The 23,626-nt window shown below is 39.0% G+C and overlaps 1 protein-coding gene across 1 annotated transcript in view; it reads right to left on the reverse strand.

Moving 5' to 3' along the window:
• The window catches only part of LOC131070314 (probable bifunctional methylthioribulose-1-phosphate dehydratase/enolase-phosphatase E1), a 75,493-nt gene that overhangs the window by 51,369 nt on the left and 498 nt on the right, over positions 1 to 23,626 (reverse strand). The window contains exon 2 of the mRNA XM_058005821.2: positions 23,455 to 23,591. Coding sequence (XP_057861804.2) covers positions 23,455 to 23,591 — 137 coding nt within the window. The remainder of the gene's footprint in view (positions 1 to 23,454; positions 23,592 to 23,626) is intronic.

A 23,626-nucleotide genomic window follows, 5' to 3' on the forward strand; every position in this document is an offset into this window, starting at 1 on the left:
GGGTCCAATAGAATATAGTTGGCTGCTAAGATTCCAACGTCTCTCGAGGTTTCTAGACATACCTCTCCGGAGAGACCTGTGTGCGTACAACATCAAGAAATAACCCTATGGCATGGAACGACATGTAAAAAGCTTTGTGTCGTAGGGTCAAAAATTCATGAATTCTGTCGGACAAGACTACAACCTGTACACCGTCCCATTCCTCAGTCCATTCATAAGTGCAATCATGGGTACCGTTGTGTCTAACGCCCTACTGGCTCCAGTAAGTCTGCTTTTCATGACATCTAGCAGACACTGCCATTCTCCTGGAACGGTGTACAATTTCTTCAATCCTCTGCCCTTAGGTGCCTTAATCGCTGCCCATTCCTATTCTGAGAGATCGCTTCGACATATTAGCTGAAGCAGTTGCTCCTTCCTCTCTGGCGACATCTTAGTGGCATCCTTGTCTACTTTCTTCCCCTCATCTGGTATGCCAAAGACCCTGGCAAAATCCTCGAGTGCAAATGAGACAGTCACAGTGCTCTGCTGATAAGGGAATGTCGATGCCCTCGTTGCGTTGTCGTATGTGGCCACCATCATTCGCAGACATGGCTCAAAATCCATGATCGCAAAGATAGGCATTTGAATTGCCCAGTGCACCCATGATTTCTTGAGAGACTATTTAATCAAATTATTATCTGGGGTCTCCAGCCACCAAGTTCTACATACACTTCCACTTAATCCTTCAAATGTAACAGTGTCACATGTGATTTTTACCGGCTTTACCTTCTTTTTTCCCTTTCCTATGTCTGTTGGCCCTGCAACTTTTACTCCAGACTGCAACAATGTCTTTCCCTTGTCCATGCCTGCCATGCTTGCTTCAGCCATCTTTCCTAACTTAGACAATTGCTCTAACTACTGCAACCGTTTTCACTAGTCCAACTTCCCCAATCTTGGTTTTCCTAATTCCATTTAAATGATTCTTTGAATTGTCAATCACACTTATAATATTTTCCAAATGTCGTTATTTTCTCTACTGTATAGCTTGTGCGACTTTCATTTGCTCCTGGCTTTGTCATGTATGGACTCCCTGACCTATGGTGCCACCTTGTATGGTCTCCCACGCTATGTATTGCCCTGTACGGATTTGGTTGTTGAAGTACGGATTTCCACTATATATTCCTTATGTGATGTACGGATTAAAACTCCTGCCTCTTGTACGAACTCCTTGTCCGTTCAGAAATCCTGATTGCCTCCAATGTACGGGTTTCACCCTGTATGGTGTACGAAATTGTTGCTCGACCGTACATAATTCTCTTTCTGGTGGTCATACGGATTGTACTCTTCTTCTTGCGATCGTACGACCCTTTGCCTATGCCGACAGTCGTACGAATTTTTAGTCGATGTCATCGTATGACCCTCTGCCTCTCCTTCGGCCACACATTGTCCTCCTTATCCAACAGTCGTACGGCCTCCTCGTCACATGTGCCCATACGACGATCCTCTCCTCCTGTAGCCGTATGGAATCCGATTTGCTCCTCTAAGCCGTAGGGATTTCAATGTGCTCACTTTTGCCAATGTACGGGTTTAATATGTTTTAATCTGTCCGTACAGTTTTAATGACTTGACCGTACGGATGTTTTTCTCTTTCATTTGTATGGTTTTTTAATATCTCGAACGGACGGTGAGTTCTCTATTTTTTTTTTTTAAAAACACTAAAATAATTACCTTTTAAAATTAGCCGACTAAGCCCCGCCTCCAGACAAATAGGGTCATTTCGTTGCTCCCTGCGGTGGTAGATTTTTAATTTTGACCCATTTACTGTCTCCTTTAATGGTTGGTCATCCAATGTGGACAACTTAATCGCCCCATTCTCAACTACTTCGCGAATTTTATATGGCCCCAACCATCTGACTTTGAATTTTCCGATTTGATCTCATTCCACTTGTTATACTTCAGCACCCATTGTCCTGGACGAAACTCCCTGCGCCAGATATGCTTATCATGCCAAAATTTTCGTTGTTGTAGGATCTCAACTAGAACCATAACCAACTTCCCCTCCTCATCCAAGGGTGTTAACACAGATGAAGTCGGTGTGCCTTGTCCAATTGCCCTTTTAAGGCAAGATACATGGAAGACGTTATGAATCTTGCTCTCTGGTGGTAGCTCAATCTCATATGCCACTTCTCCAACTCTCCTCAACACACGGTATGGTCCATAAAATCGGGGCTTGAGCTTCTCTACCCCACTCATCTTCAAGGTACTCTACCGATAAGGTTGGAGACGTAGGAACACCATGTCTCCAATCTCAAATGGCCTCTCAATTCTATGGGGATCAGCATATAACTTATGCTGGTTTTGGGCTCGCGGCATGTTCTTCTTAAGTGCCTGAAGAATGTCTTGGCTTTCCTAAAGCCAATCCTATGCCAATGGTGCACTACAATCACCAAGTGTCAAATCCATAAAAGCCATAGCATCATAACCATATAGTGCACAGAAAGGAGTCATATCAATAGACATATGATGTGTCGTGTTGTAGCAAAACTCTCCTAAATACAACCAACGAACCCATGTACACTACTGTCCTGACACATAGTTGCATAAATACCCCTTTGTCCATTTATTCACGATCTCAGTCTGACCATCAATTTGGGGATGGTAGCTAGTGCTAGGAGTCAACTCGGTGCCAGTGAGTCTAAACAGTTCCTGCCAAAAGGAACTCATGAACCTGCTATCGCAGTCACTGACAATGGTCTTGGGAAGACCATGAAGCCGAAATACCTCTCTGAAAAATAGATCAACAACCTGTGAAGCTGTATAATCTACTGCTACTGTATAATCTATTTGTGACCCGGTTCCCAATGTTCCTTGCAAGTAAAAAACAGCTTCTTTCTTCTCAATTCATTTCTAGACTCCTGATCAATCTTAGGTGAAGATGTGTTTCCCTTATGCAGAGTAAATGTCTTTTGGAAAGGTTTGGAGTTGCTGGGAAAGTTTTTATTTTGCTAAAAAGTGGATGGTGGAAGTGTGGTATCCAAGTCCAAAGTAAGTTGTATGGCCTCCTGCAAAGTCTTAGGCTTCAAAGCCTTGACTAAACTACGATATCTCTCATGAAGACCCTCTATGAAAAGCATCACTACCTTCCTATCGGGCATCTCAGGCACCATCACTGCTATATGCTGAAATTCATTAATATAAGACTCCACATGTCCCGACTGTTTCAGGAGAGCTAAATCCCTGTAATAAAGTTCCACATCTTTCCTGTCAATCTTGACAATCAGTCTCTCTGTGAACTCTGCGTATGAATGAATAAGAGCATGATTCTGAGTGACTAATCCATGGTGCCACCAATCGTATGCAACACCCTCCAAATGCAGGGCAGCAAACTAAATGGCTTCATCTTCAACCATAGGTTTCAAGGATAAGTATATGTCCAACTTATGGACCCATGCTAGTGCATTAATGGAGCCACTGCCATGAAATATGGATAAGGTAAGCTTATCTGTAGCTTTCTTCAAATCATTATTCCACTGTTGTCTGGGCCATCTGCCATTTTGTCCCCTCATAGAATCTATGTGTTGCATACAATATTGATGCAGAGGGAAAGCATCTCTGATGTGTATTGGAAGTTGGGCCCACTCATCGCTGGCAGCCATAACTATATCTTGGAAAGTCACTCCATTATGTGGATCAGCCAATGGTGGCTCATCCCTAGGAGTGAACTGAGGTAGCATAAGTCTATCAGCTGTCCTATTATGTGTTTTGTCTCTCCGTGGTGAAATGGATGCACTTCCCACAGAAGATGGAGCCCTATTGCTGCCACGGCTCCCTGCAGCTCAAACTGATCTGCTATGACTTCTACGCCTACCCTTGTGATTTCACAAATCCATCCTATCCAATGTGTCATGTAGTCTGTCAATAGCCTGAACAATTCTTGGTTGCGCATCAACCAAGCTTCTCATGATCTCATCAAGATTGAGTGGGTTTTGTCTTTTGTAATGCCCCCACTTTGAAATAGAATTTAATAATAAATAATAATAAAATTATAATAATAAAAATTAAAATTAAAATATAAAATAATATTTAATTAAGTTAATGAAAGGTCAAGAGACATGGAAGGAAAAGTTGTGAATCCCTCAACAATGAGATATAAAAGGGAGAAGAGAACCTCATTTGAGAGGGGGACAATTTAAAAATCAGAAGTGCGGATCTGATTTAAATAGGAAGTGCAGATCTGATTATGAAAGGTTGTGTCCCTTTCAAAAGGCAGAAATAATGAAGAGTTGCACTCTTTCAAGGGGTGCTAATGGTGAAAGGGTGTGTCTCTTGCCAAAGGGCATACATGGCCCTCACATTGAGAGATATAAAGGAAAGGAATCAAAAGGATCCAGTTAGATCACCATTGATCAGATCATATCAGAACTGTTATTGAGTTACAGGCAGTAACATTTGTGTTCTTGGTGGTCTGCATGGGATGTGCTAAATATGTATGCTTAATATATGAATCCTGATAATGTTGTTATGAAGAATTTAGTATATAGACTGCAATATGTATGACAGTCATATTTAATTTCATATATATTCATAATACATGAGAAGTTATTATACTTGTAGTCTAAATCATGTTATTATTGTCAGTATTTAAGAAGATGGGAATGAGATGTTCCAAAGAGGGGCAGTCTAAATCCAAGCAATAGGTTAAGTCCCAAGATAGGGTGGGGATCAGCAACCCATTAAGCCTTGAGGGTACAGACCCAAGATAGGTAAGGGCTTGGATCTGTAAACTTTGAGGGAACCTATTGTATTTGGTCTCTAAGCGCTTTGGTAACATACATAGATCCTTCTCCCTTAAAACTGAAGTAGTAATTGTTGAAAATGTAGCTAGGTCGTATTCCTTGATTGGGCCAACCTAGCTTGGTAAATTTTAATGTGGCCTTCGGCCTTATAATTTATTGTGTATGGGGGTATTTGGGATATTAATGTAACTTGTAATATGATTTAGGTCAGGCCCTACTTGTGCGACTTGGGTTATTTACAAATGTAACGTGTTATAAGGGCCAACCTGTTGTGACCATTTCACACATCGCCCCATTGCAAATGGGGACCCCTGCTTTTTGCTTTTTGGGGTTTGTTTTCCAGGTCTTTTAGGGTTTTGTCTGTCAGCCTTTAACTTTCGAGTGTCGCCAAGGGGATCACCTGGATAGCAGGTTCTGCTTGGGTGAGGACAATGATGAGTGATGAAGTCTGGAATGTCCTGATCCTGAAATTTGGCTGAGTCTGGAATGTCCTGATCCTGAAATTTGACTAAGTCTGGAAAACTAAAGGATCCTCCAAAAGCTAGATTTTGCAATATAGCTCCTGGAGGTCTGAAAACACTCTCAAACATCCTGAAAGTATATATGGAATATAACTTAAAGTATAAGAAAGAAGAAAGATAGAAGGTATACTTAAATGTTATATTCCATAAAATGATCCTGACGGAGAGTTCAAAAAGTCAAATTTCGCTCCTGACCCTTCCAGAGGGTCCAAGGCGAATTTTGCTCTTGACCCTTCCAGAAGGTCCAAAGCGAATTTCGCTCCTGACCCTTCCAAAGGGTCCAAGGCGAAAATCTCCATAAGGCATTCTAGTTTGACCCAAACTTAGAACCAACTCGTTCCCAGGCATCTTTGAGGGCAAAACACTTGTTTGGATGGAAAAATGTGAAAATGAAGTCAGGATTTTGGCCAAGATTAGGAATTTCGCTCCTGACCCTTCCAGAGGGTCCAAAGCGAAATTCATCATAAACTTCATTTTGTTTGAGCTTGAAACCTTGTTCCTAACTTGGAAAATGATCTAACCTTGCCTTGTGAAATGGTTTGAGACTTAAAAAACTGAGCAATTTAGCCTGGAATGAAGATTTCGCTCCTGACCCTTCCAGAGGGTCCAGAGCGAAAATCTTATTTGAGCTTATTTGTCACTAATTTTGGCTAAATTTTTATGTGCAAGGTCTCTTGGAATGAAGATTGAACATCATTCAAAGATTTGGAAGCATGCGAAATGATGAATTCTGGACAAGGAAGGCAATTTCGCTCCTGACCCTTCCAAAGGGTCCAGAGCGAAATTCTCAATAGCTCCCATGTTGCAATGAAAAAGGTCAAGTTTTAGGCATGAGTGAAACAAGAACAACTCCCTTTTGCCTCCTAAAGAAGTTTCAACTTTGAAGAATGAAGGATTTTGCTTAAAACCTAATTTTCGCTCCTGACCCTTCCAGAGGGTCCAGGGCGAAAAACTTTATAGGAGGTATTTCTTGCTTGGTTTGGTTGAATTGAAGTGTTTAAGGCATCATGAAAGGAAGAATCAAGCCCATATCATGAAATTCGCTCCTGACCCTTCCAAAGGGTCCAGAGCAAATTTTCTCAAAATCACTCTTTGCTATCAAGTTTTGCTAAGGTAAGTATGGGATGAGGTGAAAAATAGAAGGAATTGCCCCTGGGAGTGAATTGAGGTTGCAAGAAACCATCAAAAAGTGAAGAAATTGTGCCAAAGAGAGAAATTTGCTCCTGACCCTTCCAGAGGGTCCAGGGCGAAATTTCCAAATCCATCTATTTTCCTCGCAAGGTCAAGACAACTTCTAGTTTTTATGGCTTGAATGGGTGTGAGGAAGTATGTTTTGCCTTTTGAAGATAATTTGGATGGTCAAGAAGAAGCAACCTAGCCTAGAAAAGGAAAATTGCTTCTGACCCTTCCAGAGGGTCTAGGGCGAAAATTTGAAAATCCCCTATTTTGCCTTGCAGGAACGAACCAAGCTTGGATTGGGTGAATGAAGAGGACTATTTCCTAGCTTTGTAAAGTTGATTGGAGTTAAAATGATGGAGTAAGCCTAGGCAAGGAAAATCACTCCTGACCCTTCCAGAGGGTCCAGGGCGAAAAACCCTAAATCCACCTTTTTCTCCAGGTTTTGAATGAGACTAAGCCTGGACCTCAGTGAAAAATGCTATTTGGAATGCCTTGAAGGGGTTGTGAACTTTAGAAAATGAAAATTTTGAGCCCAATTATGAATTTCGCTCCTGACCCTTCCAGAGGGTCCAAAGCGAAATCCCCCTAAATGCACTATTTCCTTCAAAATTTTGATGAGCCAGCTCAGTAATGGAGGTAAATGAAACCTAGAGATCGCCTTGAAGGAGTTTAATGATCAAACTAAAGTGAAATTTTGGCCTAAAATTGAAAAATCGCTCCTAACCCTTCCAGAGGGTCCAGGGCGAAATCTTGAAGAAGCTTCACTAAGCCTCAGTCAAACCTTGATATTCCCAAATTTTGCCAAATTTGCCAAATTTTGCCAAATTTGCCAAATTTAAAACATTTGGAAAGATTGAATTAAATGCACATTAATTAAGGCATTTTTAATTTAATAAAATAATTTTTTGGGCCTTGAAATAAATGAAAAATCCACCTTTGGGCCTTGTAATTAATTTTGAAATTTAAAAAAATAAAAGATGAGCGTTCAAAAAACATTATTTTGCCTTTATAGGCAAGTCGGCCACCTTTTCAAGGAAATTTTATTTATTTTACCCCTTATTTGCCAAGTCGGCCTTCAAGGGAGTAGGGTGAGCGCTCTATATAATGGGGGAGTATTGCTTCAAGTTTCAAATCATTCATTCATCCTTCTAAGTGCGAAATTGAGGAGCAATTTGAAGAGCAAATCCTAGCTGAGTTGGAGGCGAATTTCTTGATAAGTTGGAGGATAATTTCCAGAATTTGCTAAGTGTTTGGAGGCTAGTGGAAAGTGAAGCTCTTTTGAGGGCTAATGGAGGCGAAATTCATCCAAAGGAAGACCACGATTCAACCCTTGTCCAACAAAATCCGGTCTTCTTTCATCATTTTCCAAGGTTTTTATAGTTAGGCTTTCAAAGGGGAAGGTATGAAGAATCATTTTGAAGTTCTTATTCAAGGTTTATTTTGATTTCATTGCCATTAATTTGAAAAATTAGAATTCTGGATTTATCATGTTCTTTTCAAATTAATATCTTAAGTTATACCCTTGAAAGGTCTTAAATTTCATGCTTTAAGGTATGATGCTCAAAGACTAATTTTAAGTTTTTGTGTAGGTTTCAAATAACCACCCAAAGCCGGAGGATCTATTACTTGGCAGACTCTCATCAAAGAAAATCAAGCCAAATCAAGGACGGTCTCCTCTAGCTTAGTATCATCAAAGAAGATCAAGCAAGGATAAGGGCGACCTCCTCCAGTCTAGTATCGACAAGGACGGCCTTCTTCGGTCAAGCATCATCAGGAATAACCTCTTCCAATCCAGCATTCCAAGGTGAGGTACATCATCATCCTACACATCAAAGACAAAAGAAGTCAGAGCAAGGGTTCATTGAAGAAGTAGATAGTTTCAGATGAATTAATTAAAGCTAGCTTCTCAGCATCATCGAATTGGATATCTACCAAGTTGCAAGTATCAGACGAGGTGGCATCCTAGTCATCACTCCTCCAGTCGAGTTGGTCCACCTCAGCATGTCCAGATTCAATGTACTTGACTCATTAAAGGTGGCACAAACTTCGATGTACCTACCCCAGCTATCCATTGGTCGAATATTCCAGAGACGACATGTGTCCAATTAATACAATTATTTCATTGGTCAGAATTGAGTTGGTTATAACAAACCCTAATTAGGGTTTTCATTGTAGAATCTTGGCCATTGATCTCAAATTGATCTTAGCCATTGAATTGTATTAAGGGCACTATATAAGCCCCGGCACTTCATTTTGTAAAGGCTAAGAGGGAGGAGTTAGGAAATAGTTAGTCATTAATAGTTAGAAGGTGAATAGCCAGTTGATAGAATAGCAATTAGAGTAGAATAGGAGGACAAGGCAAGAAATTGTTGCCATTGATTGTAAACAAACTCCATTTTCATTGAAGTAATGGTGAAGTGTGTCGTTTCTTGCAATATGCATGGTTTCTTGTTGAATCTTCAATTCTAGATGGTAGATGATTAGATTGAATGAAGAAAATTGTCGAATGCACCTATGTGAAATCCGTCTAATCCAAACCACTAGCCTCTTGCTGATGGTAAGTGCGCCTTGCGTGGTCAACTGGAATAAAATGAGCTTGATCCTAAGTCGTTACACGTCTATTGTTTCATGCATTATCTTGGATGGTGATCAGTGTCTGATGGTGTACGATTTGAACATATTGGAAGCACCCCTTAGAAGATCGCATTGAGCTGGTGTCGAATTGTTCAAGCCTGATGGTGAGACCCAGCCCAGTAGGACTCCACCTAGTCGTTCATCCATCTTCTTGCATTCTAGGTAGTAGAGTAGACTTCCTGAACCTTGCATCTTTTGCCATTTGTTTGTCTTCCAGTTAGTAAATAGGACTCGTGATTCCAACAAATCAGACATTCAGGTCATTGAGTGTAAGTCCCCTTGTGATTCCAGCAAATCACATCATACCACAAAGAGCTTATCCACACGTAGAGATCCTACATAACAGAACCTTGGAGTTACTCCGACTGATCCTTCAGCAAGATCTTCAGCAGTCGGAAACTTTGCTCAAGAGAGGATAAGGTACCTTTAGGTATTTTATTCTGTGTTTGGTTGTGTACAAAATACACATCAACACAACCCAAATGTGTCTTGCATATAGGGCATGACCTATATTAATGTATAATGTGTGGACCTAATTCATTTTGGCGCCACCTTTAATACATTTGTTTGTAATTTAATATATGCTAGCCAACTTAAAGAATTAAACGTTAAGTCGCCTATAAGTACAAAGTACTTATCATTGTTCATATCATCCTTTTCAGTGAACTATCTCTGCAATACAACAACGAATAACTCTGATACATCCGCGAATACATTTGAAGGTCTACGATCTCAGTCTGAGTCCTAGTGAATCTCTTCTTAGCTGGGCGAACTTCATTTCCAGCTAAGCGAACATCACCCTAGGCTGTTCTGAGGTTGTCGAACCTGCTATAGGCAGTAGTACCTGCATGTTGGAGACTTCTTCAAGTCTGATCTCAGGTCCCAGGATCAGATAAGTTGTGTCACTTATGTTTGTGCCCTAGCTGGGCAAAGTTGTAACCTATTTCTGTGATTAATCTAAGGCAGATCTGAGACATTAGTTGCTGGGTTTTCTCTCCAAGCGGGAGGTTTTCCCAGGTATATTTGTGTTGTGTGTTCTTCTTTCTGTGCATTTTGTTTTCTGCTCATTAATTGTTAATCTGATCACTAAAAACTAACAGTAACAAGGTCTAATATCTATATTAAGAAACTATGAATAATGAAATTAATCTTCTAATGAGGAAAATAAATAAGCACTTGTTAATAACTAATAAATTGAAGAATATCAATGACTGGCTTCATGATTAGTCTCTTAATCAATTTTAGTATATTGAAATAGATTAATTATGGTTAAGACAAGCCTAAACCTAGTAGGGGACATTACATCTTTCTTGTCTGGGAGGGCCCCTGTGACCCTCTGGAATATCACCCATAATAGTCTCTAATGGTGGTTCAGTGACAAAATTCAAATCCACCCGAGGTCTCGGGCGTGTGTAAAATCTGTAGGTACCAAATCTGTCCCGATGCATAGAATTACTCCGATGACCCTCAGGCTAGCAAGATCATTGCTCTGATACCACTAAAAGATGTCAGCTATAATTTTACACAAAATACTTTGTTTTTCTGAATCTGACTTCTCTGATCAGCGATTGATATTTTGCTTCTTTTTGGTGTATTTTGAAGTTTTATGCTTTTTTGGGTGTTTTATGCTTGAAGTTTGGAAACAAAAATGGAATACAATTGCAATACAAGAAAGAACTAATACTAAAATAGAGACTCAGTGGTAAATGATTTATTAACAGCAATTTATCAAACATCTAAAATCAAATCTGGAAATATCAGGAGCCGAAGTTGGCCAACCACAAGTCCAAAGCTTGCCTGAATGAGCTCCTTATTTGATTGGAAGGGAATGGATGCTGACAGGAGGGTCTCTTCTAAGTACTAACCGCTCCAATGGGTTTCATTATGCTAGTAAATAATTATCAAAACAAATTATATGAAAAATTTGCACACCCATACGGATTTCTTGCCAGGCGCCAGGGGCAAGCTCCTGAATCTGCTAAGTCTTTCCCAAGGAAATGTTCATACTGTCCACATAAGCGATCATTGTGTTGGAATGACAATTGGAATGCTTCTATCTTTTGTTGACAATGAATCCTGAACCAAAAGAGTGAACCAAAACCCTTGGAATTATTTTTTTGTGATCCCTAGGCAAAGATAGTGGTATGGCTAAGCTGGGGAAAGTACAGCCTGCAATAAATACCACTGTAACTGCTGGTAGTGGGCTGCAAACTGCCCAGAACTGATGTATCAGACCTGCCAATGCTCACAAGGATGGATTTCTGCTGTCTATAACCCTTATTGGTCGAATTCTTGCCATTAGATGCTGTCGTGGTGGTGCTAGGAGTGTGGGGTATCATCCACACCTTCAACAAATGGAGGATTTTCGTCCTCTTATGGCTCCCAAACCTGGAACCCTCTGCTGCAGACCATGCAAAACAGAAAAAATCATCAAAAATGAAATCAAGCTCTCAAAAAATGAATCCCCTCCTTCAATTAAAGCTTCCCAAACCCCCATCGAACTTCAAAAGGGCATCTCCAAAGATGCCAAGGAATCTTATTTCCCTCCAAATGAGTGCCCAGCCTTGAGGGTAGTCTTCATCATGGAATTATGACCACCTTTTAAGTTATTTCACCTCCTAGGGAAAAGTGCAATGTAACTTTTGATATAAAGTTACTTATTCCAAAAAGTAGTAACTATAAAGTCACCTTTATTAACTTTTTCTAAATTTAGGAAAAATAACTTCATAACATAATATTATAAAGTTTTATTATAAATGGTTCACCAAAGTAAAATTTGGCTAAGTATTGGTTCCCTTTGGCTAACCAGTCATCCCCCCTAAACTATGAATTTGCCTACGGAGATGGGTGTCAAGCAAATCTATGCATCTAGTTAGCAACTAGAGAAATGGGGACATTACATACTCTTTGGGCTTAGCTTAGACTCAAGAGGGTGTTCCTAGTGGTTTGATAAACAAAATGGACAGCCAAAAATGGTGATAGCTAAACCCAACTTATTGACTTGACTCCAAAGATTGTCACTAAGCCAAGAACAATTAATAATCCAGATACCTCTATATAGCTGATTTGGTTGTGCAAGCATGACCCACTTGAAATAAGTTCATTTAAGGATCCCTTAAGATTGATTCCCTAGTTAAAATACGAGATCATGAATGCATAGTACTGAGTTTACTCTTAAATTACTAATTAATGGTTTCAATTTGTTTTGACGGTGTGAAACCAGTCAAATGGATCCAAGACCAGTACCTATCCAATTGGGATAAAGACATATATTCCATCACATTATAGCCATTATACACAAAGCATACTTAATAATCCAAAAATGATCTGCATAAATCCACATAATGGGAACAAATGATGATTACAATGTTTGAAATGTTTTTAAATGTTGTCATGTTATCAAATGCTCAATGCATTCATGCCTACAACTATGACAAGAGGGAACCTTAATAGGAAGTTAACATTACCCTAAATATATACAAAGAACTCTAGAGACATTCTCTACACAAACCCAATATAATTTGCCCTTCAAATGTCTCAAAGCCTCACCCCCTTTCTATAACTAGATGTGGCATAATTATGGCCCTAGAAAATCATTTCACCTCAAAAGTTTGGGACCGTCACAGATGTAATGTCCTCTTCCAATTGTTAAATTTAGGATCAGATTATAGCAGAAAATAAAATTCACCACAAATGAACAGGCTGAACACTAAGTTAACCTGGGAAAACCTTCCTTATGAAGGTGGAAAAACCCAGCCACAAAAAATTATCAGTTTTATATAATCAGGTCTGAATATGATTTACAAGGAATGGCTTCACTGCTTGAAGCTTTATGCACAAAAAAATTACCACACAAGGTAATATAGTAATTGAACAGTCAAACTCAATCTGCTGAATGTATGTTGAACCAGATTCTTATTGTTGTAGAATGAAATCTCTTTAACCTGTCAGATTCAATGAACACAAACTGCAGATGGATAAGTCGGACTGCTACAGAAGATCACGTTGGTATGCCAAAGAATATGTAGTATGCTTACTGACTATATATCTTCAATCCGCCTCTAAGATATGATAAAGTCTCGACTTGTATATTTCCGATCTGAGTATGTATCATATATCTACCATGACATGCCAATAGGAAAGATGTATTATCTATATATATTAAACCCGATGTCTTTCCAATAGAAGATGTGTCTCTTCATAATAATCTAAATCGGTTTTCAACAAACCGATTCATTAATAACACAATTTGTTATTTAATTTGATTGTCTAATGTTTACTTAACAAACCCGATAAGCAACTTTAATGATTAATTATAAAAACCCGATAATGCAATATGTTCGATATTAATGCATAAGTAAATTGGTTTTCTAAATATGTAAGGCCGATAGGCCATTCTCATATTTGATATCTACTAATCGGCCCTGAAGGATTACTTCTGACGCTACATCATCAACACTCCCTCTTAGCTAGGGAGGAATCCTTCTTCATACAAATGAACACAACCACCATGGCTACTCCCAAAGGGTGAATACACAACTGCTAAGTCATAGAGTTTATACATGACATCCACCATACCTACTCGCAGAGGGTAGAACAAGGGCTGGAACCTCAAATTTCTCTCACAGAGAAGAATGCACAACAAGGGTTGATACCTCAAACTTCTCTCACAGAGAAGAATGCTCAACAAGGGTTGATATCTCAAACTTCTCTCACAAAGAAGAATGCTTAACAAGGGTTGATACCTCAAACTTCTCTCACAGAGAAGAATGCATTATAATACATATCAAGTAATCAATGATGCTAAGACTCCCTCTCGGCAAGGGCTTCATTTTCCACAATTCCAAGCTTCTCCCGAAAATGCACAAATTTCACTTTCGCAAGAGGCTTGGTGAAAATGTCAATTGTTTGTTCCTCAGTACAAATGTATCTAAAATGAACAACATTCCTTTGTACCATATCTCTGCTATAGTGGTACTAGATCTCTACATGCTTCGTTTTGTCATGAAATACTGGATTGACTGAAAGCTTCACACAACTTTGGTTATCACAATTTATGGTGGTGGGCTTCAATGATTGACCAAACAATCCTACAAGGAGCTTACAAAGCCACAATGCTTCGCGAGTTGCTACACATGCTGCAATGTATTCTGCCTCCGTAGTTCTCAGAGCTACTGAAGACTGCTTCCTGCTACACCAAGAAATCATAGCAGATCCCAAACTGAAGCAACAACCAAAAGTGCTCTTCCGATCAATAACATTTCCTGCCCAATCAAAATCAGAATATCCTTCAAGAATCAAGTTCATACTAGAAGAGTATTTCAAGCCATACCCAACTGTGTCACACAAGTATCTCAAGATATGCTTGACTGCAACTAGATGTATCTGTCTAGTTTCACTCATGAACTGACTAAGTGCACTCACTGCATAACAAATATTTGGTCTAGTGTTAACTAGATACATCAGGGACCCAATCAATTGCCTATACATAGTAGGGTCCACAAGATCTGAACTAGCTGCAGCTTCCCTTAATTTCTTCAAGTTTCCATGGGTGTGGACATGGATTTACAATCAGTCATTCCAAATCTCTTCAAGATGTTGATGGTGTATTTACCTTGACTTAGAATAATCCCATTGGGCCTCTACCACACCTCCAACCCGAGAAAGAAGTGCATGAGTCCTAAGTCCTTCATCTCAAATTCTAAAGTCAACACCTTCTTACATCTATTAATGAGATGATCTTCTCCGATTATAAATAGATCATCAACATAAAGTACCAAGATCAACATATCACCATTGAATACTTTGAAGTAAAAGTTTAGATCAGCATCATTTTTGAAGAAACCCAAACCCACTAAGTATCTATCAATTCTTTCATACCAAGCCTGAGGTGCCTATTTAAGACCATATATGGCTTTCTTCAATTTACACACATGAGACTCTTTCCCATGAATCACGAACCCCTCAAGTTCCTCGATGTAGACTTCTTCTTCAATCATGCCATTGAGAAAAGTAGTCTTCACATCCATCTGATGCAACTTCCATCCTTCAGCTGCTGCAATAGCAATGATGGTTCTAATGGAACTATAGCGAGCAACAGGAGCAAATGTTTCTTCGTAGTCTATTCCTTCTTGTTGGGAGAAACCACGAGCAACAAATCTAGCTTTGTACTTTTCAATGCTGCCATCAGCTGCATGTTTTATCTTGAACAACCACTTGGAAGATACAACAGACTTCCCTTCTGGTCTAGGCACAATATTCCACACATTATTCTTGAGAATGGATTGATACTCTTCGTCCATTGCATCTTTCCAAACTTGTTGATTTGAGGCTTCTTCTACACTAGAAGGTTCAGATTCAATAAGATTACACATTAATGCGACATAACCAGAGAATCTTTGTGGTCTTTTGCTTTCCCTGAATGTACCTCTAGGAGCAGCAAACTGTTATGCTTCCTGCATAGTGTTTCGTGCCCAAAGAGTTCTCTTTCGAGACACAACAATATCCCTAGGCCCATCAGTGGGATCCAAGGGTTCAATTGGATCATTGCTTACATCAGGTATTGTAGAATCCCTCTGAATCTGAGGAGTATGGTCAACATCCATGTCTTGAGAAGTCTCATCATTTATCTCCATGCATGAGCCCTTTGATTTTCTGAATGCAACATCTTCCTCAAATGTGACATCCCTGCTAACCTCTATTTGCTTTTGACCAGGAATGTAAACACGATAGGCTTTGGAGGTTTCACTGTAGCCTACAAATATTCCTCTCTTGCCAGAAGGCTCCAACTTGGTTCTCTTGTCCTTGGGAATATGAACATACACAGGACAACCAAATATTCTCAAGTGATTGATATCAGGCTTGATACCTGAAAAAGCTTCTTCAGGAGTTATATTTTGTAATATCCGATGAGGACATCTATTTTGAACATACAATGTTGCTCTAGAGGCTTCTGCCCATAGAAAAATCTGAAGGTCTTGATCATGAATCATAGCTTTTGCAACTTCAACTATAGATCTGTTATTCCTTTCAGCAACCCCATTTTGTTGAGGGTTGTACGGAACACAGAACTCCCTCTTGATCCCTGCCTCAATACAGAAATCACGAAAGCTACCCGAGATGTATTCACCTCTATTGTCAGACCTTAGAATTTTAATTTTCTTCCCAGTGATATTTTCTGCAAGAGCTTTAAACTCTTCAAACCTTCCTAGGACTTCATTAGACTCTTTAGACCTTAAGAAATAAATCCAAGTCTTCCTAGAGTAGTCATCTATAAAAGTTACATAATACAAACATCCACTTAGGGATGGAGTTGACATTGGACCACATAAATCTGAATGTACAATATCTAGTATTTCTTTAGACCTACTTTTCACTGCTATGGAAAGGACTTTTAACATTTTTACCCATAGCACAACCTTTACAAGTACCATCATTTACATGAATGAGTTTAGGAATACCTTTTACCATCTTCTCCAAAGATGGAAGAGCCCTGAAGTGAAGATGTCCAAGTCTTATGTGCCAGAGTTCGCTGAAACTTGCAAAATCAAGAATAAGTGCTTGAACTGGGAGAGTGGAGAGTTTGTATAAACTCTCATGTCGATTTCCGATCACACGAGCAGTCTTGATGCTGGAGTTCTTAGGCCAAGCAAGAACTCTTCCTTCAAAAAATCCAATTTGATATCCCTTATCCTCCAAGGCTGAAATGGATACTAGGTTCCTCTTGATCCCTGGAACGAACAATACATCACTTAGGTGTAGAGAAACTCCTGATTCAAGTTTTAGAGATGTAGCACCAATTCCTCTTACAACATAACGTGCATCATCCCCAATGATGACTTGGAGATGTGACTCTTTCTCTACTAAATCAGAAAGGTACTCCCGATGACTAGTGATATGTCGAGAGGCTCCACTATCAATTAACCATGTATCACTGCCTGTAGGAACATTGCTTGATAATGCTGAAATGAAAAGAAAACCATTGGAGTTATCTTCAACCTCCTTCTGAGATGAGACTTCATTGATGTTTGCTCCTTGATGATTAGGTCTTGTTAAACAATCCTTTGCAAAGTGACCAAACTTGTCACATCTAAAACACTGGATGCGAGAGAGATCTTTCTTCCTCTTCCTAGAATCAAGTGCAGAATCTGATTTGAAATCTCTATTCTTTTTGAAGTTGCCCTTCTTCCAATACTTTCGCTTCTTGGTAGATTGAGCAGCAAGAACATGTGTATCTACATTTTGAGAACACTTGACGATTCCTCTGGTAGTCAATCTTGATTCTTCTTGAATACAATCTACTCGAAGTCGATCAAACTTAGGTAATTTTGACCTTCCACTTATGGTTTGAATAAATGGCTCCCATGAATGAGGCAGATCATTCAAGGCTAGCATGACAAGGTCTTTATCTAGCACTTGATCCCCAATTGCGCATAGTTGATCTCCCAATTCTGAAATTTTCATGAAGTAGGTGATGACTGAATCTCCTTTTGCCATCTTCACTTGGTGGAGTTGTTGTCTCAAGGCAAGAGCCCTACTTACGTTGTTAATCTCATATAAACCTTCCAAGATCTTGAACATATCTCTTGCAGTTGTCATCTTGGAGATGAGAGGTACCAAGTGATCCCTCACGAAGTCGATTAATATCTTCTTTGCTTTGATGGCATTTTTCTTGAATTGCAGTTTCTCCTCGTGATCTTTAGGTTCGGATAAATCATTTTCCTCTATGAATTGAAGAAGATCATTTTCTTCAAGTGCAATGACCACTCTAAACTTCCATGAGATGAAGTTAGATGCGCCTTCAAGTCTATCTTCGACTTTAAGACCATTCACCATTTTCGAGACTTAGAGATATTGCATGGCAGGGAGAGAGAGGAGAGAATATTTAGAAGTTGTTTAGAATCTAATCGCGATCTTCTTTCACCGTGGCTCTGATACCATGTTAAATTTAGGATTAGATTATAGCAGAAAATAAAATTCACCACAAATGAACAGTCTGAACACTAAGTTACCCTGGGAAAACCTTCGTTATGAAGGTGAAAAAACCCAACCACAAAAAATTATCAGTTATATATAATCAGGTCTGAATATGATTTACAAGGAATGGCTTCACTGCTTGAAGCTTTATGCACACAACAATTACCACACAAGGTAATATAGTAATTGAACAGTCAAACTCAATCTGCTGAATGTATGTTGAACCAGATTCTTATTGCTGTAGAATGAAATCTCTTTAACCTGTCAGATTCAATGAACACGAACTGCAGATGGATAAGTCGGACTGCTACAGAAGATCACGTTGGTCTGCCAGAGAATATGTAGTATGCTTACTGACTATATATCTTCAATCCACCTCTAAGATATGATAAAGTCTCGACTTGTATATTTCCGATCTGAGTATGTATCATATATCTATCACGACATGCCAATAGGAAAGATGTATTATCTATATATATTAAATCTGATGTCTTTCCAATAGAAAATGTGTCTCTTCATAATAATCTAAATCGGTTTTCAACAAACCGATTCATTAATAACACAATGTGTTATTTAATTTGATTGTCTAATGTTTATCTAACAAACCCGATAAACAACTTTAATGATTAATCATAAAAACCCGATAATGCAATATGTTCGATATTAATGCATAAGTAAATTGGTTTTCTAAATATGTAAGGCCGATAGGCCATTCTCATATTTGATATCTACTAATCAGCCCTGAAGGATTACTTCTGACGCTACATCATCAACGCCAATGAGTAGCAAAAGATGACCCATTTAGCCTAGGTAATGTCTCCTTTTTGAAATAGGATTTAATAATAATAAAGAATTTAATATAATATAATTAAAATTTAATTGAGTTTAAGGGTTGTGCTCTTTCAAAGGGTGGTAATTATAAAAGTTCGTGACTCTTTCAAAGGGCAGAAATGATGAAGAGTTGCACTCTTTAAAAGGGTGGTAATTGTGAAAGGTTGTGACTCTTTCAAAGGGCAGAAATGATGAAGAGCTGTGCTGTTTCAAAGGGTGATGATTGTGAAAAGATGTGACTCTTGCAAAGGGCAGGCATGATGAAGATATGTGACTTCTCCCTCACATTGGAAGATATAAAGGGAAGAAGGTTTCATGTAAGGAGGACATCCAAGAGAGATCATCTAAGGAGGACAATCCAAGGGAGATCCATTTGTAAAATAATTTATTATTCTCAAAAGGCAGCAATGGAGGGTGGTGTCTGAATTCTTATGAAAGGTGGTGACCCTTTCACCAGTAAAGTATAAAGGAGAAATCAACATGAGGAGGATGAAAGGACCTACAACTTCAAGGTTGCCCTACATCAACATGAGGAGCTTAACACACTCAAGTCTTTCATTACATCACAAAGTAAATGAGGTACCAAGTTTCAAGGCTAGAAGGAAAGCAACACATACGCGTCACATTTTCAACATTGCACTACAAAGGTAGACAAGTTCAAGCACTTTAAGATGAGGATTCAACAAGGAAAGATATGAGACTATCTTGAATTTCCTTCAAAAATCCAAGAATAGGGGTCAGGCCAAAGAGGAAATCCTGGTTGAGGAACATTGCACCATGGGGATACGCTACATCAAGGCAAGGGATTCAAATTTAAGTAAGGATCAATGTAAGATTCAAGGTGCAATACTACATAAGCACGAGATTCCCAAGCAAGAGGATGAACTTGCACGAGAAGATCAAGTGTAGGCATTACGAGGCCAGGATCGAACATTGTCAATCAAAAGAACAAAGAAAAATTCTAAGCAGGAAGATGGAAGAGTGATCGTGATCAAGGAGAGATAATTCCAGAACAATTAAGCAAAGTTAGATACTTGATCATCTAGATGATACAATTTGGGAATATGCCCCATCTTCATCACATCAAGCAACTAGATAATGTTGAGTATCAAAAGATATTGTCTCATCACAAACACTTTGTGATGATCTACATGTTGTGCACGTTGAGTTGGCATCCCATTCATCATCAACCACTCAAGTTGTGACAAGGCAGCACATTCAGGTTCAATGTATCACACTCATTCAGTGAAAGGAGCAAGTGACACATGGCACTGCATCGAAGTTTGTTCCATGTATCTAATCTCATCTCTCATTTGTCAGAATTTAAAGGAAGGACATGTGTCCCAAATGATGTAATTTTCTCATTGGCCAAATGAAATTAATTATAAGTAACTCTAATTAGGGTTTTATCATACCATCTCGGCCATTGATCTCAAATCAATCTAAGCCATTGAATTGTAAAGAGACCTCTATATCATGCTCAATTCTCTCATTTGTAAGGGTTAATAATTAATAGTTGATCAATAGTTAATAATTAGTAGCAATTAGAGCTAGCAATAGAGTAGGAGGAAACGAGATTGTTGCCAAGGCTTGTTGTAATCAACATACTATTTTCATTGAAGATATGGTGGATCTTGTGTGCTATTTCAACATGTTGCATGGTCTCTACTTCTCATAGTTTAGATTTGTTAGAAGAATGCAAGATTTTATTGTTGATGTATGGTGAAACCTAATGTTCATACCACTTGGAATTTGTTGATTGCAAGTTGTAGTGCATGGTTAAACTGAACTTATCTAAAATGCTTAACTTCAATTGTTTTATGCTCATTGTTCGTAATGTTGGTATGCATAAGTGATATGAATATCATTCACTTATCCTTAGGAGATTGCACTATATTTGTGTAGTTGTTTCCTCATGGCGAAGCAAAGATTGGTTTGGTTGCACCGAGTCAACAATCATTTCTTACATTCTTAGAATTAGATTAAATTTTCTAACCCTTCATCTCTTTTATCTTTTATTTTCCAAGCAAGGTAGGTAAGATTCCACATTCCAGTCGTGTTCATAAGCGTAAGTCCCTTTTGTTGAAATAATAGCTAGTTTGGATCAAATATAAGTATTACTTGTAATGGGCTAGACCCAAACACATTATGTAACTTGTAATTTGGTCTGGCCCTATAATGGGCGATGTAACTTGTGAATAGGGCTAACCCTATAATGACTAAAGTAACTTGTAATTGAGTCCAACCCTATAATGGGCATTGTAACTTGTAAATGGAAATAGGGCAGACCCTATCACATGTAACTCAGAATTTATATTTGGTTCGACCCTATAGTTGTAACTTGTAATTTAACCCTATGTTTTGGCGCCAAGTTGAAAGGGCCGACCTGAGGTGTCTAGGTGAATTGGACACATATATATTTGAAGTCTTTTGCAAGTATCAAATACATCTGTTAAACAATCAGCGACTACTATCTTGTAATCAACAAATTGGTTCCTCTGCATCAGCGACTTCATTCAAGATTGAAGACTGCATTATCTAGGGCAACAAATGCATGTATAGCGGCAGCGAACTTCTCCTTGAGGCTGTGATTGATCAGCTTCATTGATCAGCAAACCTGGAGCAGCATTCTTGGTTAGCGAATTCTTTCTGCAAGCAGTGATCTTATACCTTCAACAAGTGACCTGATCCAAGGACAGCGAACTCTCTCTCAGGGATAGCGAAGGTGTCTTTTGATGCAATAAATCATCTTCATGTCTAGCAAATCACCATAGCAATTTGTCCTCCTGCCAAGCGAAGGATCTGCACTTTTGTGTCTGATCAGCAATCACCTACAGCAGGAATCCTTCAGATAAGTCTGAGTGTTGTTCATCTCACTGTGTGCTCTAATTCAAATTATTATCTGTTGATTATATTACTTTAAGTGTGTAGCCAAGTTGTAAGACTTCTACTGATTTTGACATAATACAAACTGAGAATTTGTTGGTGGGTTTTTCACCTCCAAGAGGGAGGTTTTCCCAGGGTACCCTTGTGTTCTGTGTGTTCTTTGTGTTGATTTTCTGTCATTGCTATCTAAATTTAACAGTCTGATCCTAAAATTAACCCCTTTGTGATTACCAGCAAGATCATATCACACACTGAGTCTATTCACAGCATAAAGTCAATTGTTCGCATTGTAAACCTTGGAGTTGTCTCATTTGATCACATCGATTAGCATATGAGGTTTCTTTGTTCAAGAGAGGATAGAATACTTGGTATTTTATTCTGTGTTTGAAGTGTCCTAAAAACACATCAACCGATAGGACTAGGTATTCAATCAGTAATGTTTATATTTGAAATAAGACAGTTGAGTCTTCAGTTATGAAGCAGCTGTGTCTTTGTGTCCTCCAGTTGAGCAGTGACTGAGTCTGTAAGTAAGATAGTTAAATGTTAGAATAAAGCATTGTCTGTGTATTGGCATCAGCCTTGTCCGCAGCACTTTCTGTTTAGTTAGAACTGGAATAAAGGTAGACATGTGGTCTGTTAACTGTTGGAACTGTCATAAATTAAGGAGGTTAACTGTTAGAAACTGCCACCAATTAAGGAGGTTAACTATTTATAACTGCCATCAATTAGGGAGTGAGCGACTCAGTTAACTGCAGGTCAATTGAGGGAGTAGTTTATCAGTCAGCTGTCACCGATTGAGGACTGACTGCCAATGATTGCGGAAGATGGGATTCTAAAACAGCACATAAGGCAGAAGAGAAGACATTTTTGAAAAATTAACAAAGCATTCAACCCTCATTTCAGTGCTGATGGCACTGCTACAGTAGCTGGGCGCATTGGAGAGCAAACCCTTCATGAAGCAATGCCATCAGCACTCAGAAGCTATCTTGAGAAGGAAATCCCTAAGAAGCGGAATATGGTGGATCTTGAAAGCAGATTCATACAGAGGCCTATCAACATCATCACCGAATTCAGACTGCAGAGTGCATCAGAATCATCAAAGACGGTCAGTTCTGTATCAGTTTGCATAGAGTTTGTACAGAGTTTGTATGCTTGAAGTGCCAGTAAGTATTATCATGTTAGTGGAATAATGTATGTGCGTGACTGAAAAAAGAAATATAATAAATATATGTGTCTGTATGTTGGTTAGAACAGTTCTGGGTTTATTTTTCCTATACTGTTGGCAGAAGTACACTGCACTGATTTATTTAGTTTAGGTTATAACAGTGAGTTAAGGGCATTACAACACGATTAAATGAACATGAGCAATTTAAGTTTTACGTGCATCTGTGTTCGGATAAAAAGGATATTATCTCTCGTTATACTGAAACCGACCCAAAATTTCAGCCTCATTTGTATGAAGATACTCTTACTGATATCTGCACTTAGACTACTAGGCGCAACTCCCCTACCACATGATTGCAAAGGCTAATTTGCCAGCTCAAGTATGGCAGATGTCCCGATCAGCAATTGGACAGCATTTGCCAGCATGCATCTCATCAGACAGAAAATGACTAGGACTATACCAAATGGAGTAATTGTGAAAGACGTACCTTGAGAAAGAGAGGAGCACATTCACTACACTTCGGGGGCTTGTGGGGGACCGGCTTAGGTAGAGGGGCAGACAACACTGAGCCTTTTGCAGATAAAACGTACATGTCCTCTGCTAGCATTCTCTCTTTCTGTACTCCTGTCAGAAAATAAAACAATTGAAGACCGCCTAAT

The sequence above is a fragment of the Cryptomeria japonica genome, chromosome 1 (genome assembly GCF_030272615.1).
Source record: "Cryptomeria japonica chromosome 1, Sugi_1.0, whole genome shotgun sequence".
Classification (NCBI taxonomy): Eukaryota; Viridiplantae; Streptophyta; class Pinopsida; order Cupressales; family Cupressaceae; genus Cryptomeria; species Cryptomeria japonica.